Genomic DNA, 18,535 nt, shown 5'->3' with positions numbered 1-18,535 from the left:
TAGAAATTTGCAGTCATTACTCAGTTTCTACAGTGCTTTTTCAGAGATCTGAAGAGGATTACCTAAGCTCCATAGCAAAGTTCCAGCTGGGGTATTATATTCTGCCAACTCACCTTCTCCAGCTTCTTGGCAATACTAGCTACTGTATTTCATTGGCAAGTGACACAAAATATACGCATACTCTGGCCCCTCAGAAAAGTTTCAGGATCACAGATGAGAGGGTGAGCAGATCCTTCAGCAGTTAATTTTTCTTTTATAGATCAGTACAAAACAAAGTAGCCTCCCAGAAAGCTTCAGTCAGTCACCAACACAGACAGACGTTTTCACCAATTTAAGTAAGAAACGAATTGGAAAAGTGAATTTCCCAGCTGAGAACAATACACAAACATTTCTCCAGTGCAGGAGATAATGGCAGCATAACTTACATAGGAAATGCAGATGACACATAGTTCAATTCTACAGTGCTATAAGACATGCTTAAGTCTTATAAGACAGACTTAAGTCCCAAAGGACTCAGTAAGTTAGGCACATGCTACCAATCTCAGTTGTATTCAAACTAATTAAGGGCCACACAAGTATCTTTACATTATAAATAGTCTTGGGTTCAAGAGTGCAATGCAGATACCCACCCTAATTCTGCTTATAAATGGCTTGGGTCCAACAATACTTATCAACCACATTCTAGTGCCATGCAATTGTATTGCCTCTGGACTCTGGAAGTGTCTGAAACTAATAACGCACTGCCAGGCATGCTGCTGGCCGCAGGCTAAATAGCTCAGGTGTTTGGCCCCTTGGCATGTTTTGTCAACTGGACAACAATCTACAGTTAACCAATCTATGGTTAATCAATAAGATTTCGGTCACGAAAGAATGTAAGCTTGCTTTAGCCTTCACAAGAACAAAAACAATGCTTAGTGACTAAAAATTGTGAACAACTTTTAATCACAAAACATCACACATTTTGATGACTTCCTTTCACTTCCACAAGAAGTATGTTATATACTCCTATATACCCCAGATTCAGTTAAGACTTAATGACTTCTTAAAGTTTTCCTTGGTATGGGAAGAGAGCTAAAAAAATAATTTGGGTATATTCAGCCATTTTCAGTCTGCCCGACAACCTTCAGTTTCCAGATTTCAGAGCAGAATCTCAGTTGCAAGTAAATAACTACTTTCCACAATCCCAGCTGAAACAATAACACTCCAAGATAACAGCAAGACAACAAAGTCAACTTTCAGGAGAGAATGAAACTCACCATGTTTTGGGCTGAGTATAGGAAACGGATCCCCCAACTTCCAGAAGAAATACATGAATGTCAGCCACAAAACACAAGCAAAAAGCAGTTTCTGTCTGTGCACTAAAGGAGAGAAAAGAAGTATTTTAAAGAAGCTCTTCCTTCAGAGTTTTCTTCAAGGGTACAAAATCACTACATTGGTCCCAAAGCTGCTGGGAGTACAAGTGTTCAAAACAGGTGTCAGCTGACAGAGCTACTCACCTCTTATGAAACTTGCTATTTGATAGACATCACCTTTTTAAAGAAATAATGCAGTGCTACATGACCTTGATAAACAAAAGGGCTTTTCCCCAAGACAGTATGAGGAGAATGGCACTGTGAAGAGGAAGCTGCTTAGCTGCATCTTTCTTGCGTGACACCAAACATGACACTGGAAATTTCATCTTCTTGTCAAAACTAAACATTTAATAGGCCCAATCTCAACACCTAAGCTTAATATAAAGGAGAGATGAATATCAAAGGTAAGCAGGCATTATCACATACAAGAGGCCTCATCCAGACAGTAGTTGGCAAGAGCATGTGTAGTTTATTAAGCCTCTTTGCCTCATTTCTTCTGCCTGCTAGCAGAACAACACAGTCTTGCCATTAAGGGTTCCAAGGTTTGGCTATAAGCTTAGGAATGCAAAGACTGAATTCCAGTAACATTACTCAAAAGCACTCATATTTGTCAAAACCCAGAAAAGTGATAGATGTTGGCATCAGGCAGAGTATCTCCTAATTGCTCAATAAACAGTTAAAGCATTTAGTTCCAAAAACAAACAAAGCCAGAGACAGGACGTAGATAAGGGGATGGTGAAAAACGGCTCTTAAGACTATACATAAAAGTGAAAAATACTTTAAGTTAGCAGCCCCCTTTAATAAAGAGGTACTCACATAATCTGATATTGCTCACAACAAAGTATCCAATGTAGAAAGGTACCATGAAGACCAGGATGAGCAAAATGACACAGAGATTCAGCTTCCAATGAAAATATCGAGAACTAAAACAAAGTCAAAATACTGTTCAGCACACAATCACAATAAACCAAATTTCTTTTAAAGGTAATCACATCTCTGTGCAATATTTTCAATTATATCAAGCATTGGAAAATACTGGCCTCATACCAGCACACAAAATATTCTAAGTTTTTGTTTTGTTTTGTTTTTCAAACAAAGAGCTCAAGAATCTGTATTTCAAAAGTAATGGCTACCCAAAAAAGCCGTAGCAGGCTATTTTATAAAATATTATATTTGCTAGTAACTAGTACTAGCTCCAACAGACGATTCACCTAGACTGTTCATCTAGGTGAACAGTAAATCAAAAGTAGTGATCAACAATAATTCATTTTGTAATTCAGTACCTGAGACAAAAAAGTTAATTCAAATTGAAAAGACGAAAAGAATTCAAGCATTCCCAACTCAACATTTCATTTCAAAGTGAATTATATGATTGTAGAGCAAGAGCTTAAAAATATATATATATACATCAAAATATTCCAAATTTTTGAATACTGGTCAACACTCCTCTGACCAAAAGAGACTGACCAAATTCAGAACAAATTCATCTTGGTTGAATGGACCTTTCAGCTGGCTTTAATGGCAAAGAAAACCATGTCCTGTTCACAATACCAATTCATATTCTGTTTATGCCTTGGGGCAAATAAATAAATAAATAAATAAATAAATAAATAAATAATCTGAGGATCCCTATCACTTCTTCCTAGGTAAGTCAGAGACAGACATTTTCATCTACATCGATGTCCAGCCCTGTAGTAAGGAGTACAAAGACATTCTCCTCAGTGATCTCTCTGGCTGCAAGCACTACAGATCAGTAACGTACTATCTGAACTAACATTACCTTTTATCAGTTTTTAACTTCTTGCCTTTCAATTCCTTTGACTGCTCTGTTATTCCAGCATGATAAGAGAAGATAAATAGGAAATTCAGCTAACCTCTGCATGTTTCTGTTCTATCTTCTCTTTCCTACTGATTTCTGAAGTAGACAGTTTTTAATATCCCCTTTATGTGGAAACCCTCACCCCATGTCAAGGGAGAATATGCCTTTGATTCACAAATACTGTATTATTACAGAAGTAGAGTTTTTACTCCACAATTACTTTCACATCTTATTCTCTGCTTTGACCACTACAGAAAAACTAGTGCTTATAGTCCTTAACATCTGAAAGCTGCTCTTCAGCATGATCAAAAGCTTCACCACACTCCCATAAGGGAAACCATCTTTTGATTTCATAAATGGAGAAAGTCAAAGGCTAAAGCTTTGGCCTAAGGACCTAGACCACATTAACAGCACCTGCATGGAAAATCAGAAGCTTACAGCTTCCAGTCTCGTATTTTGTTAAATAAACGAATCCTGCTGCTCAAATGCCGTCACTGAGCCATTGACACTTTTCCCACATGACTTCCACCCCCAAAGATTAACCTATTCATTTGGAAGTTGGACTGAAGCTGCTGCAGAACACAAGGCAGGTTAGTCCTTTACTGAGCTCTCACACTCACCTGCTATTCAGCACTCCCAAAATCTCAAAGATTATGAGTTCAAACATGGTACAAGAGAAGGCAAAAGTCACAGAGAAGATCACCTGCACAACATACTGTCGCACCTGCAGTGAAGTAAACAAGCCAGAGACAATAGTTGCTTCCATTCATAGAACAGTGCCCAGATGACCCTCAGGTAAAGACAACAAATCACAAGGTACATTGGCACAACTGGGTCTCTTACTTCAAGGCACCTTCTCCTTTATCAAAACGGAAGTAAACTAACAGCCTGTTAGAAACCAGAGGGCAAACTCAGAAGCTGTTCAGCATTACATTGATTGCAGTTATCATCATATTTAACACATGCCTTATGCAGAAGATGTCAAGAATGCAACACAGTGCAGCAACCTGACTAATGATGGACTGCTGCTAACAAAGCTCTGTGATGTTAGCCACAGAATTAAAAAAAAAAGTGTCAGTATCACAAAACTTTGGGTCTGAATTCGGTCTGCACTTAAGCCATCTCTGGCCTAGATTATCTTCTCTCACATCCCTTCTGAGGTAAGGGAATGTGGCACTTTTATTGCATCTGATCCTCAAAAGCAATTCAGCCAGAATAAACACACCTCTCCAAGTTTAAACTTAACCATTAAGCTTTATTTTGTCTCAGAAATTTTATAGTTATATATGACAACCTTATTCAAGCAAAAGGAAAGTTTCCTATCACCCCTCCTCCTCCACTTGATTTTTATTTAACAGTAGCCTACAACGAAACTTTCACTGTGGCCCCAGAAGACACAATTCTCCCAGATATCTAGGAGTATTTCAAATGGAAGTAAAAGAGGAAATGAAAAAAATTAAGTAACTATAAAGACAGTCAGAAATAAAATAAGGGATCTTAAAGAAAGGAAAATGTCCAAAAGCAATTTTAAAAGTACTGCAATAATTGGAGTAATCTTTAAGATAAGGAATTGTAATGAAAGGCCCCTTCTCACCTCATAATCCTTGAAGAGCTGGCGCATGAAGAACAGCCACCCAAATCCAAAGAAGAGCACCTGTAGAAGAGATGAAGCAGTTATCGTTTGTACCCAGCAACTTGCAAATATGAAACTGCTTTACTACTGACTGTATATGAAAGAAACAGAAGAAAAAGAGCTGGGCTAAAGTATCCAACCTCCACAGAAGTTCAAACTTTCCATAGTTCAAACTTGCCATAATACTACGGAGAGAAGAATATTTAAAATATTCAAATATAGTGGACATGGAAGCCTCTGGCTTATCAAAGATGCAGTCAAGAGATCCTATTTCCACACATTCAAAGTTCTATACTCTCAAGTTCTCAGCAGATTCCCAGCCTGCTGGAATACTCTGCACTGTTATTTCTTGTTCCTTCCTCTAATACGGAGGACCAAAGCTTACTGTTTTAAAGGAAACACAGTGAAACAGGCAGAGTAAATACTTGAATGTCTCCAATGTACACATCTTCCAGGGACGAGCAGATGCTAAAAAATATTTGCTATTTCTTTAAGACTAGAGGTGCATTTGATTTTCCCAAAGATGTCTTAACACTGAACCTGGTTACACTCTGATATAACATATCGATTTCATCAATGGTTTAAACAAAACAAATACAAATTAAGAAATGTGATCAAAACTGTAGTTACCCATCTACAGCTAGGAAAAGGACAACTGACTGTCAAGCCTTCCATAGATAACCACAACTATTCCTTGCAAGACTGAAAAAGAGATGTAATGATTTAAAAGAACCCTAGCAAAAAGAGAATTCAGAAGCTATCTTAAAAATATATATATTTTAAAGGTCACTTTGATAAAAACAAAGAGAAAAATCACTATATGTCAAAAAGCACAAGACAAGAAATGTCCAAAGATGTCTTGAAAACTTCCAGGGAAACTACACATTTGTGCAAGCTGAAGTCTGTACAAAAAAAAAAAAAAAAAAAAAAAAAAAAAGAGAGAGAGAAAGCTATTAGGAGGGAAAAGGTCCCATTTCCTCAGCTCATTCCTCCTGGTTACATAGTACAGATTTCACAGCAGCTCTGAAGCTTATCAGATCCCTCTGAGATCCCGTTCAACCCACCTAACTGGCAGAAAAATAAATACTGAAGATGGCACAAAGAAGGGAGTGTGACCACGCAGTAAAGTGCAAGTGAAGAGAGAGCGGCACCTTCCCCTCTTGGAAGTAGCAGACAGATGGACCACCTCAGTTGACTGAGAGGCTGACATGAAGGAAGGGTATTCAGATGCTTATTGAGTGGGGAAGCAAGGGAAGGTCAAAGAGAACATAAGGTCAGGATAAATTATGAGCAAAGGATGTTAATGAAGAAGAAGGGAGTGTTTCCTCTCATAAAAGAAATAGCTTCAAGGATGATATGACCACATCCCAATTTGTCTACAAGGATAAGGGTGGGATGACATGAAAAGGTTTAACGGGATCTTAATTTAATTAAGTATGCCTAAAACAAAAACTAGTTGAAAGACAGCACTAATGGCAGCAGAAAGAAGGACGTGAAGGATTTTCTGAATCACAGATGGTTCAGTGAAGATGCACTTTAGATCAAATAGCAGTGTTTTTAAGAGTCTCTAATGCAGATTGTGAAAGTCTTCTAAACTTGTAAGAGAAGCAAATTCCTCAGTAGCATACCAAGGGTAGAAGCCATAAATGGTCTTAATAAACACCAGAAATAGGCAAATAAAAATGAGAAACGAAAGAACAAGATGAACTTTCCTGCCCCTTCCTACAAAGATAGTTTAAGATTATAGAAATGACGCAGTATCACACAAATAAAAAAAACCTACTCCCTTCAACGGTAGGGACTGATCTGAACCTTTTTATACATTGTATGCTAGCTTGAGCAGTGCACGGGGGCAAGGGGCGCTGTGACGCCCAGGGGCGCGGTCCAAGGGGCGCACAGTTCAGTCTCCCTCCCTCTTGGGATAAGGGTTTATGGGCGACACAAAAGGAAGGGCAACGCTAACACTCCTCGGCGGCAGCGGCGCTGCACCCGCTCCCTCAGCGCCGAGCTCCGGGCAGCGAACGGCCCGGCGCGGCCCCGCCGCCTTCTGCGCATGCGCGCGCCCCGCCCGCCGCCGCCGCCGCCGCCGCCGCAGCCCGCTCCCGGCGGGGCAGCGCGGTGCGCCGGGCCGGGGCCGCGACTGCGGCGGGACCCGCCTCTCCTCCCGCCCTCCGACAGACCCACGCAAGGCCGGCACGGGGAGCGGCTACCTGGGAGGTGACCATGATGCTGGAGTCGATGAGGAAGCTCATGGCGGCCGCCGGCCGCCAACCCGCACCACTTCCGTCTCCGCGCGGCGGCGCAGGCGCCCGCGGCGCTGACGTCACCCCGTGGGGGCGGGGCAGCCGAGCGGCCCCGGTGGAGGGCGGGGCCGGTAGCCGCGCGGCGGCCGTTGGCGCAGGAGGGTGGTGGGACGTGGGCGCGAAGGGCGGTGTGGGGAGAGGGGCCGAGCGGCGTGGTTCCCCAAAGGGCGGCGGGCAGCCGCTGCCGCCGTGCCGCTGCCTGCTTCTTTAACCTTCCAAAGGGAATGTGGTGAAAATGCGGAGTGGCGTTGTGTTCTGTTGCAGCCTCGTTTTTCCTTGGCATGAACCCCACCGAAAAAGCTGCTCTCGGGAGGCTGTTGTGGGTTCACTGCACTGTACTGAGCCCTGTCAGAATAGGTTGTAGAGATGGGGTTAAACACCAAAGGCAACATGCAGGGGAAGGCCCCGTGGCGGGAATTTACTGCTGCGGACAGAGTGCTGAGTGGGGGCACTGAAGGAAACCTGAATCATTTTCCCGACCACTGTCAAAACTCTTGACGGATGGTGTGTATCTGACCATAGAAAGCATATAAACAAGAAAGAGGCCAGGGGAAGGGGAGCCACCACCAGCTGGAGGAGGAGGGAGGGAGGTGACCAGCTGAAGACGCAAACGGCGTCTGGCTGTTCTTGCAGTGCTTTGGCACCTCTGCGAGAGTCACACAGCAGAGGAGCCCAGTGTGCTGCGGCTGCTCCAGAGGTGCTTTGCCACATAAGGCGGAAGGGTCTGTGCAGCTGCTGCGAGTGACCTGCCACATGGGGCCCTCTCCAGCCTCCCTCTGCGTCACAAGGCCAAGCTGGGGGAGGCCCTTTGGCCATCCGACAATAATATATCGAGGAATAGGGCCAAAAGGGATGTAAACATTCAAACAGGGAATTTCCTGATTCTTATCAGAGTAAGATCCAGTTCTTCATGTCACGATCATGTGCTCTTTTGAGCTTAATGATGTCTTTGTATGTTTTTTCTCTTAAAAGCACTCCTAATCTTTGCCTCTCAAGACTATCTATATTTGGAATAACATGGGAAGAGAAAGAATAAAATGGGATTATTTGGGAGTTTAACAAAGCACAAAGCACTTGCTGATTGAAAATCAGGAACTTTTATTCATTACAACTCAGTTCACTAGGAAAAGATTTCTATATTTGGTTGTGTGGAGTCACCAGATTAGTCTCACAGTCTGTTTGATTGTTTGGCTTTCAGTCTTGTTGTCAGTCTTCTTGTTTTGACATTTGTTTCCTTGTCTATAGCATTGCAAAGAGAGAAAAATAAAACATTCAGCTCTCATGGGGAGATGAACTGAGGGAGCAAATTATTTTATCTGACCTGAGGCCTTTTTTACAACTTTTGCTATTGCTGTCTATTAATGTAGAGTTGAGATCAGAGCTTCCCTGTTCTTTCTGTTATCTACTTATACATAGAAACTGATTTGTCCTAATGTGAGGAGATGATCACGTTTGGAGGAATTTTTGAGGGGATGGGTTCTGTTTAGGTAGGTTGCAGGGTGAGATTGTTTGCTTACATTTTTACAGCAGAAATTACCAGAAAAAATGTTTAAAAGTAACTATACAAAGCCAAATTCTGCTCTTGTTTATACCCTGGTGACTCTGTTCACTTCAACACAAGGGACAAAACAGGGCAGAATTTGGTCACAGCTCTTTAAGCTTTCTGCTTTGCGTCTATTTATTGATAGGCTTGAAACATGCCTGTGATTAGCTGTAAACGACTAGTCCCTGAGCCTTGGAAGAAACACACAGGGAAGAAGACAATTCTTATCGAAAAAGCTCAGATTCAATCTTCCACCTACCATCCTATCCCTGACTTCTCCTTCAGGGAAGACAAAAGCTTTAAAAGGAGTATAGGGAAATTATTCCATGTTGTTATTTCTTAGAAAGTCTCCAGTGTATGTAGGGAGAAGGGTGCGTGGCACTTAGATATAAAGGCAACTTCTCAATTTTGAAAGGCTTATAGTTTCACTAAACAGAATACAGATGAAGGTGGCCAGAATGGAGAGGCAGAGTACAGGAGGAGGAAAGGCTGTTCAGTACCTTGGCAGGTTTCCTCTCAGTTCCATATTTTATTCATCCACATATGAAAGAGCAAATGTGGCTATTTCTTGTAGTGGGAGCTAAATTCAAGTCTTCTAAGTAAAGCGGAAAGGTGGAGCATATTGAATTAAAACAGTGTATCAGCCAAGAGAGTATTTAGAGACAGTGTAGGTTTCCAGAAGGTGCTACAGGGCATATTCATGAGAAATACGTTTATCTGGCAGCTCAGCACACATTTTCTTTGCTTTTTTTCTCCAAAGCTTTTCATAAACAGGAGCACTGAAGCAGGGGGTAACTTGACATCATTCTGATTTCTGAACTTCCTTTGAATTTATTTATTGTGAATTCTGAAGCATGGCTATTACTAGCAATAGGTGAGTTCCTTTACAGAGTTGCCTATGTCTTTGCTTTGGACTAGCATATAAATATGTGTATTGTGCAGACTTACCTGAACATCTTTGCCTGGGTAACTCTTCATATACTTAGGCTGGAGGATTTGAAAGAAAAGCCTTGTTCATGCTAGTTCTGCTCCTGATTCTGCCAATTAAATCTACAGTCCAGTGTATAAAAATAAAATTTAAATTATTTTAAAGTTTAAATTATTTTAAAGTTCAGAAATACTAAATTTGGTAAAAGAGGGTTTAATTCATGGCTTAGGTTGGCTTGCCTTACCTTTGCAATCAGGTATGCAGCTGATGGGCTCATGGGCTTCTTAGCTTCAGCCTTTGACTGCAGCCCGCTATCAGCTGGTATCCTGAGCTGTTACTTGGGTGTTCCTGATGCCCTCCTGCAGGAAACCTGCTCAGCAGCCACCTGTAATTCAGTATTTTTCTGTATGCTCCTTTGTAACTGGCTCTCATTAATCTGGTGACCCTTCAATCCAACTATCCACTGAACTTTGGAGAAACACTATAATAGGAAAAGAGTCCACAGCTGACTTGTCCATTTACTGTGTCTCCATAAATTCTATGCTGGGCTGACTTGAAGGTTTTGGTAGCCTACTCCGTGACTTTTCCAAGCAGTATAACATTCCCTCTTAGAGAAATAAATAAATGATTTGTTTGCTTTGGTTGTAGCAGACTGGACAGGTGAAACCCAACACAGTCTTCATTCTCAAAACATTGTACCAGGAGCTCTGTGATCACTGTTTCTTTTCAGTCCTGTTTCAGTACAGATCAGCTAGCTTTAAAATACAGAGGATTTTTTTTGACAGAACATTAAAATGCAATCCTTTGCACTTTCAGATAGATTTAAAAGCACACTTGACACCAAAATTAATAGGAATTGTAAAGGCTTAAGCCCTTAAATTGCTCTGATTTCCTCTAGCAGCAACCATGACAATTTTTTAATTTGTAGTGCTCTTTCTAAACCATTTGCACAACACATGGTTCTTGGCACAAGCAGCATTTCTAGCTATCAGACATAGATTAACTGTGTATGTGTATTGTCCTGTGCTGCGATGACTGGTTAGTTGCCAGTCATCTAATTAGGTGGTGTATCCTGCTGAGACAGTCTAACTAAGCTTTACCAGAGCACCCCAGAGAAACAGAAATGCTCCACACCAGTTATTTCACAATGAAGTGGCTGCACTGAGCTTTCAGTCTCCCATGGTATAGTTGGGGCTGGAAGGGACCATCTGGTCCAAGCCCAGCTCAGTGCAGGGTGAATTTCAAAGTCAGACCAGGGCATCCAGGGCTTTGCCCAGTCAGGCTTTGAGGACCTCCAAAGACTGAGATCCCACCATGCCTCTAGACAGCTGCTTTGCTGTGAACCACTCTTCCCATGAACTTTTTTTTTTTCTCCTTACAGCTGGTCAGAATTTCCCTTGCTGCTCAGTGTGATCATTGCCTCTCATCCTTTGCTATGCATCTCTGTAAAGTCTGGCGCCATCTTCCCTGGATCTCCCAGTTACGTCTCCGTTTGTACATCAAACTTCCTTTTGTACGTCAAACTTCCAGGAGAAAAGCTTGAATTGTTGACACAGGCGTGAGTCCTTGCCTGCTATACTCAAATAGGAGCATGCCAAACTAGTTGCAGGGGAAGAACTGCATGCCAGGCTGTATCTTGGCAAGTCAACACACATTTATTTGCCATGGTTACTACTCAACTGTATAATCACATTTAGTGTTGGCAAAAAGCCTTTCCTGAACCATGTTAAAAGGTGTAGCACATACAGAACCTAAGACATGGTACTGTTCTTCTGTTTGGGAAGAAAATTGATTCCAGTACTTGGACAACTCACCTAATTTTGGTCTGCTTATCTGACCCTTGCCCTCAGGAAATCTGGCACCATATATTGTTTTATCACAACTGCCTCAGGCTTATTGTCTATTTCTCATGGATGCGCCTGTCTTTGCTAAACAAAACCACACCTCAGCTGGGATTACTCTCAGTTGTCAGACTGAAAAGCCACTTTCTATACAAAATAGCAAACTACCACCTTTTTTTCAGCATTGTGTGACACCCGCTGCTCTTTAAATACAAAATTGCTCAGTCAGTGAGTTACTCAGTGGCAGGAGAGACTAGACTTTCCTCCATCAGCAAGTAGATTTCATACCCACACAAACCTGGAGAACAGAAGTCCCCTCAAACCTCTCCCCTCTATGGGAGTGCAAATCTGTATATCGTAGCGTTTCAACACTAAGAAATTGCTAGTTTCTGTATCACTTAGTGGAAATACCCAGTATAACAAGATCATTTGTGGTTTTGGATTCATGGACGGTGTTTTTTTCTACGTACCATCAATGACTGTAAATTCATGGACTCCAAAAAATGTACTTGGAGTTTGCATCAAGTGGTTTAAAACTGAGGATTAGCAATATCAGGCCTTATACAACCCTGCCCCAGATGCCTGCAAGGTCTTTGAAACTGATAGAGCTCCACCACCTTGTCTCCCTCACTTTCCATGAACTGGCTCACTCAAGGACAGATGCAGCCACCAGATGGGTGCTGGGGATGGGCATGAGCAGGCATGTAACAACAGTGTCACCTCTGCTTCATATGAGCAGGGAAAGGCTAAAGTGGGAGGAAGGACAGGGAAAGGCTAAAGTCTTCTTCATTCAAGGCAAGTCCACTTCTGTGTTAATGTTGTCTGTGCAATGCAGTGTTCGCATTTTAAAACTACTACCCTTCTGGTCAAGGAGTCATATATTAACCAAACTAGAAGTTCTGCCAGAAAATAACAAGGATGCCATGCATTTCAGTAGTGCTTTTCATCAGATCATTCCTACTTACTTTACAAACAGAATTAATGAAGCCTCACAACATCCCTGTGAGGTAGGTGGAAATTCTTAAATCCATTGTACAGGTGGAGAAAACAGGCACTGAGAAAGTGATTATCACAGCAAGTCAGTAGCAGAGCTGGAAATAAATCTAAGGTTATTATTCTAAGTCCACTGCTCTAGACACTAGAGAACAGCAACTCCCACATGTTATTGTAAGCTAAGACACTACCTTTTTCTTCTACTCTCACCTCCATTGGTGAGGTTGACACTTGCATCTTATACTCCTTGCAGAGCACCATGTGATCAGTTAACAATTTGAAGAGGGAAGCCAAGGGGTATGCACACTTTTACACAATCCAGGCATGGCTCTAATTGTTCAGTGACTTTCCCCTTCCCAAGAAGTTATTTTTCCATACTCTTTACATATATTTCCAGGTTTTGCTTAATCATTTGTTAATTAGAATCATACACATCTACAGCTCTGAGGCTGTTAAACCACTAGCAATTTCTCCAATAAATGGTTAAATTCATCTCACTGTGGGGGAAAGAAAACACATTTACATGCTTTACATCCAGAAATAATAATCCTTTGCTCCTCTATAGGGCTTTCCATCCAAGGATCTCCCATTTTATTACGAACACAATATATTGAGCCTCATCATCTTTGTGAGGTAGAAAATTATTCCCAATTTAACAAGAAGGAAGAGTGACATGTTGACAGTCCCACAGTGATTTTATTGCAGAGATGCGGCTACATTCCAGAAGACCTGACTATTAGTCCCCTGCTTGGTTTGCCAAGAAGCACTGCCCTGATTCAATGGCTCGTACTTGGTGGCTAAGAGTCATTAGCAACCTGGCAGGGCACTTGAAAACTGTCTTGGAAAAAATCAAAAACGGCAAGCAGTTGATTGGATGCAGGAGGAAAACATTGGCCTATTTCATTGTGCTGACATGACCTGAAAGAAGAAATGAGCTTTCCTGTGGCAGCTGTGAAAGAACTACACAGTGTCCCTCAAATAATTGCATAAGGTGTATTTTACTAAGGCACTCCAGGGGAAGAGAATGAAATTTCTCATGATTAAAGACTGAACTGCCTGACTGCTCTATTCTGAACATACACCTCTGATGAACAAGCAGTCATTGTTAAGTGGTCTGATGATCTAATGAAGGCATGCATGTCAGAGGTCAGGAACATGGATAGTTACTAAATACTTTATATGTACAAGGACCTGTCAAGTAATTACAAGTAAATAAAGTGGAGGAGCAATTCATTTAGTCCAGTGTATTAATAGCTGGCAGGGTAAACGCCTCTGAAGAAGATGGAAAATACCTGATACTGAACAATTACAGACCCTTTTACCTACAGGGAAATATTTCTTATCCCCTTCAACTAGTGGGCTATTTCGTGCTTAGGCCCATTAAAACTTCCTTACGTCTCTTCTGTGAAGAAAATAAAAAGTAATGTATCTTATCTAGTGTAAATGTGGGGATTCTGCTATTTATTTAAATCTTTGCCCTTTCTTGAATTCTAGTAGAGTCTTGGCCACAGCAGATTCTCTTGCTGCTGAAAAATATTCTCTTTCCTCAGTTTTGTTTTCCCAGTCCATTTTTATGTTGTTTTCCCACCTTCTGTTTGTGTTCATTGTCATCCCATTCCTATATTAGAATGGATAACTGACAGCCTCCAAATTCTATCTCTGCATGATACTTCACATATGTTGCCTGTCACATTCCCTTTCAAAATTGAGCAGGTACATTCCAGTCTTCCTTCATGTCTCTCCTAACAACTTTGCTTTCGTTAAGAGGACAAAGATTATTTGTTAGCTTAGGCTGCAAACCTTGGGAAAATACACAGGCCCAAGAGGAGCAGAAGGATTAATAGTGTAAAAATACGTGGCACTGCTATGGTGCCGAAGAATCCCAATGCACCCTACAAACTTTCTACATATGTACAGGTTACTTCACTCATCAGTGAAGCCCAGCCACCTCTGTGCTAGAACAGGTAGCTATGTAATAAGGCATAGAAAACAGGTCCACCAAATAGATTGGATCAATAAGTGACAGAACTGCTTGTACTCAGGGTTGTCTAGCTGAAACTTAGTTAGGACAGCCAGACCTAGGGTTTGAGCCGAAGCCTACTGAAGTCAATCTCAGATGCCCATTGACTTCAATGGATTTCAAGTCAGCTCTGCTACAGTGGAAGACTGCAGGGGATCTTTTCCAGCTAATAGCAGGATAGGTTTTATGCCGTATGCTAAAGATTTTTTTTTTCCTGATCTGGATTAGAGCCTGCCCTTGGAACAATGGAATGGGCTGCAGCCCAGCAGAAGGAATTTGCTGAGCTGGTAGGGTCTGAGGTCTGCAAAGCAGAGCAGATAAGAGTGCATACCTGCACTTTTCTGGTATTGGCTCATTTAGAGGAGGACATAGCTGCTAACTTGAAGCTTTTAAATGCATTGCTGCACGGTAACTAGCCAAACAATGGTGCTGTAGCCCTAAAATTAGAAATCCACAGGTGTTTAAATATGTGCAAGACACACTTTAAAAATAGTTGCTCATTCTTCTGCCTTTTTTTTTTAAGCAAAATGACTTTGCTGAGGCTCTGAGACTTCTGTACAGACCTCTTGGCACAAAAGATCTAAATGATCTTTCGAAAAGCCTTGTTTTATGCATTTAATGCATTTTTGGCATTTAATAGCAAAGTGGACCACTGGATGGCTCCTGACTGTCAGATTAAAAACAAAGGATGTGGAAAGACTATTATCCTATTAGGCTTTTCAAACCTTGGAAAAACCTGTTTTTTTATTTAGAGGTTTAAACAGTCACAGTTATCCAGACCTGTGGTTTAGGTTCACAGGTGCCTTCAGGACTCTGCGCCTGAGATTTGCTGAGTGCCCTTAACTCTGGGAGTGCCAGGAACTGAGCACCTGTCAAGCTGATGTCCTGAAGGCTTCTATTTGCTATCATGCTCTGGAGCCTGGGGCTGTTCCTCCTCTCAGAGAAGCCTTCCCAGACTTGCTATGGTAAATCAAGTTCCAGATCTTTAAGTCACATGACTATAAGTAAAAAATATCACTTGGTTTATTCTTTCCAGTGCTAGGAAACAATCACAGGGCTGGATGACCCTCCTGGGACAAATAATCCATCTATGGACATCTACTAAATCCTAGGAGAGAGAGCTAGCGTTAATCTTGCCCACTGTCAATGTCACTTGAAGATCAAAAATATTTTGGACAAAGAGCAGATACCTGACGCATTTTTGCCCTTTGTTTTCTGAATAGAGAGGACAAAAAGTGCTGATTATATTAGTGTGGTAATGCTAAACACAGAATTCACTTTGTGAATTAAATAACTGCAATTCCATGCCAGCACGAAGGGAAGATCTGCTCAACATGCCATGGGTGAAAATAGAAAAAGAAATACTGGATACAGTTGTCTATCAGCCTTCTCCCTAGCTGGCTCAAAAGCCAAACCTTCCTCACATCCTTAGAGAAACATGGAACATAAAACTTCGAGGAAGTACGTTCACACTGGTGACATTTGGGTTTCATTGCTGCTTTAGTTTTTAAAAGACACCAGTTACAGGAACAATGTAGATATTACTGTAAGGAGTGAACTGGCATGTGGAAACAGGAAAAACACTCCTTTTCAAGTGGACATACAGGGCAAATAGGGCACAATTACCATGATAGTACCGTTTCAGCTGAGAATTTCAAGAGGAAATAATATTCAAATGACCATTTTGGCACTTTGATTTAAAATATCTTTTGATTCATTCTCTACCTCTCCATTTCCTGCTTTTCCTTTTCATGTGCTCCCCATATCCTGCAGCCTCATACAGTCAAATCATCTGACCTGGCCCGGCTGCTGGCTTTACTTAGCCTGCTGAGAGGTCTCATATCGGTGGCAAGTTCAGCAGGTGCTGAAGGCCCTTCCACTTCATCTCCTACCACCTCCTCCTCTGCTTTCTTCACCCCTGGCTCTTCCTGAGGTGCCGGCTGCTCCTCTTCCAGTTCTTCTTCCTCCTCCGCTCTTACCTTCTCCTCTTCGGGTTCCTTTGCTTGTGCATATGATGGTAACCTTTCATCAAATGCCCTGGAGAGATCTTCCAATGGCCCCATCCCAATCTTCTCCTCAAACTCATTGAAGGCCGATGGAAGGGGACTGGGCTCTACTCCAACTTCTGTGAGAGGGAAATAGTGGGGCACTGGCTTCTCCTCCTCCAACAGCTTGTAGCCTTTGGTCTTCGGGATGGAGGGAACTGTGATGGCATGGAGGGGCTTCTCTGGGACCTCCGCCAGCTGCTCTTCCACTGGCCTTCTCAGAGCTCTCCGAATCCTTTTCAGGATCAAGTGACTTATCTCCACCAGGTTGAGGAAAAGGGACACAGCAGCTACCACCAGCATGAACATAATAAAGATGGTCTTCTCTGTAGGCCTGGAGACAAAGCAGTCCACAAGATTGGGGCAGGGCCACCGCCCACAGCGGTAGAGGGGGAGAATTCGGAAGCCATACAAGAAGTACTGGCCTACTATGAACCCTACCTCAAAGAGAGTTTTGAAAATGATGTGGAAGACGTAGGTTCTCAGGAGGGTCCCCTCCAGGCGAAACTTCTTGGCTCCATCAGGGTTGTTGTCTTTGTTTTGATTTGGAGCCAGGGGCAACTTCTCTTCTTCCACCTCAGCTTGCTGACGCCTCTCAGCTTCTTCCCTCTCTTTTCTTTTCTCCTCCATGCGGACATGGTGTACTGCATGCCCAAAGTACACTAGGGAAGGTGTGGATACAAAAATGATCTGCAGGACCCAGAGCCGGATGTGGGAGATTGGAAAGGCCTCATCATAGCAGACATTCTCACAACCAGGTTGCTGGGTGTTGCACACAAAGTCTGACTGTTCGTCTCCCCACACTAGTTCAGCAGCTGTTCCCAGGATCAGGATGCGGAAAATGAAGAGCACTGTGAGCCATACTCGCCCGATGACTGTAGATTGCTCGTTCACCTGCTCTAAAATGTTCCCCAAGAAACTCCAGTCACCCATTTTTTACTGTCTAAGGGAAGAGAAAAGAAAGAGAATGACCACAAATTATGCTAAATTAAAAAGATTTGGGGTTATCCCATTGCTATCTGGTTTTGCTTTCAACTACTAAGTATTTCCCTAATATACTTTGAAAACAGAAGGTGTTTGCTTGCTTGTTTACCTGATCACTGTGATTTATTAGCAGGAGAAGTGCTGGGAAGCCAGAGCAAACTGCTTGCTAAATTCTTTCTTCCCTGGCTCAAAATGGGCAATTACTTTTCAGCCAAGGAGTATATTTAATTCCTTTTCTGAGTATATTTAACTCATTTTCCAGGTATGGGTCTTCTGTGGTCCCTTGTAGGCTCAGTTGTGTGAGCCTACTTAGATTTTATACACGTACAAGCACTTGCTGGCAATACAGTAGAACGGATTTATCAGCATGCAGCTGCTGTGCTTAGAAAAAGGTGAAGCTTTCAAGCACCCAAGCTTTTCTTCAGCAGAACTACACAAGTCAAACAGATCATCTCAAACTGGTGCCCATGTTGCACTATGCAAACTTAAATTCTCTGTAGGTTGCACATGTGAAGTTTATATTAGAAATCATAGTATCTCTTAGGTAAGAATAGCAATAACAACATCATTTCTGTTAATAATACTGTATAAGCTTAATAAACAACTACCATGTATACTAGTTTTGCTATATAATATATATGATGCACAATATAATTATTTAATGTTATTGGGGCTAATTTTTTTATCCTGTCCTGAAGTCAGGTGCCTTAGTTACATTGGAGTCAACTTGGACAGAAATACAAAGGTCAGTAATTGCGTCCCAAAATAATATTTTCTCTCTATAAAATGTCATTGCTGTTGTCTCAAGCTATCAGGGAGCTGGAAGCCAGCTGCAGGTATCCTATGGGAAAGCTAAAGAAAGTAGTCCATTTTCCAGTACAGCAGGACAAATATCACAGCTGTGGTCATTTCTACATGCTAAGAAGTTATTCCTAGGCTAGGACTTCATCCTGCATATCCCAGACTTCCCACTGCGTAATTTTGGGTGAGGGAAAATCTACAACCGAGGGAAGTGAAGCAGAAACATATATGGAATGGGCTGATTTAATGTACAGCAGTCTGAAGCTTCTTAGA

At 42.0% G+C, this 18,535-nt stretch overlaps 2 protein-coding genes across 11 annotated transcripts in view; both read right to left on the bottom strand.

Moving 5' to 3' along the window:
* The window catches only part of GPR89B (G protein-coupled receptor 89B), a 31,389-nt gene extending 24,281 nt beyond the window's left edge, over positions 1-7,108 (bottom strand). Inside the window, exons 1-5 of the mRNA XM_062597592.1 lie at positions 7,015-7,108; positions 4,766-4,825; positions 3,792-3,895; positions 2,169-2,275; positions 1,257-1,358 (exon numbers count right to left, since the gene is read on the bottom strand). Of these exons, the coding sequence (XP_062453576.1) occupies positions 1,257-1,358; positions 2,169-2,275; positions 3,792-3,895; positions 4,766-4,825; positions 7,015-7,056 (415 nt within the window). The 5' untranslated portion in view covers positions 7,057-7,108. The remainder of the gene's footprint in view (positions 1-1,256; positions 1,359-2,168; positions 2,276-3,791; positions 3,896-4,765; positions 4,826-7,014) is intronic.
* A 1,077-nt stretch (positions 7,109-8,185) lies between these two features.
* GJA8 (gap junction protein alpha 8) overlaps positions 8,186-18,535 on the bottom strand; it is a 73,838-nt gene continuing 63,488 nt past the window's right edge. For all 10 annotated transcript variants that reach the window (XM_062597531.1, XM_062597523.1, XM_062597515.1 and 7 more), the window contains 3 exons: positions 9,823-17,420; positions 9,599-9,700; positions 8,186-8,346 (listed from right to left, as the gene is read on the bottom strand). In XM_062597531.1, coding sequence (XP_062453515.1) covers positions 16,208-17,410 — 1,203 coding nt within the window. In that variant the 5' untranslated portion in view covers positions 17,411-17,420 and the 3' untranslated portion in view covers positions 8,186-8,346; positions 9,599-9,700; positions 9,823-16,207. The remainder of the gene's footprint in view (positions 8,347-9,598; positions 9,701-9,822; positions 17,421-18,535) is intronic.

Source organism: Rhea pennata, chromosome 1, assembly GCF_028389875.1.
Source record: "Rhea pennata isolate bPtePen1 chromosome 1, bPtePen1.pri, whole genome shotgun sequence".
In the NCBI taxonomy this organism is placed as follows: domain Eukaryota; kingdom Metazoa; phylum Chordata; class Aves; order Rheiformes; family Rheidae; genus Rhea; species Rhea pennata.
The sequence above is the reverse complement of the archived record's forward strand: the minus strand, read 5'-3'. Positions and strand labels throughout refer to the sequence as shown.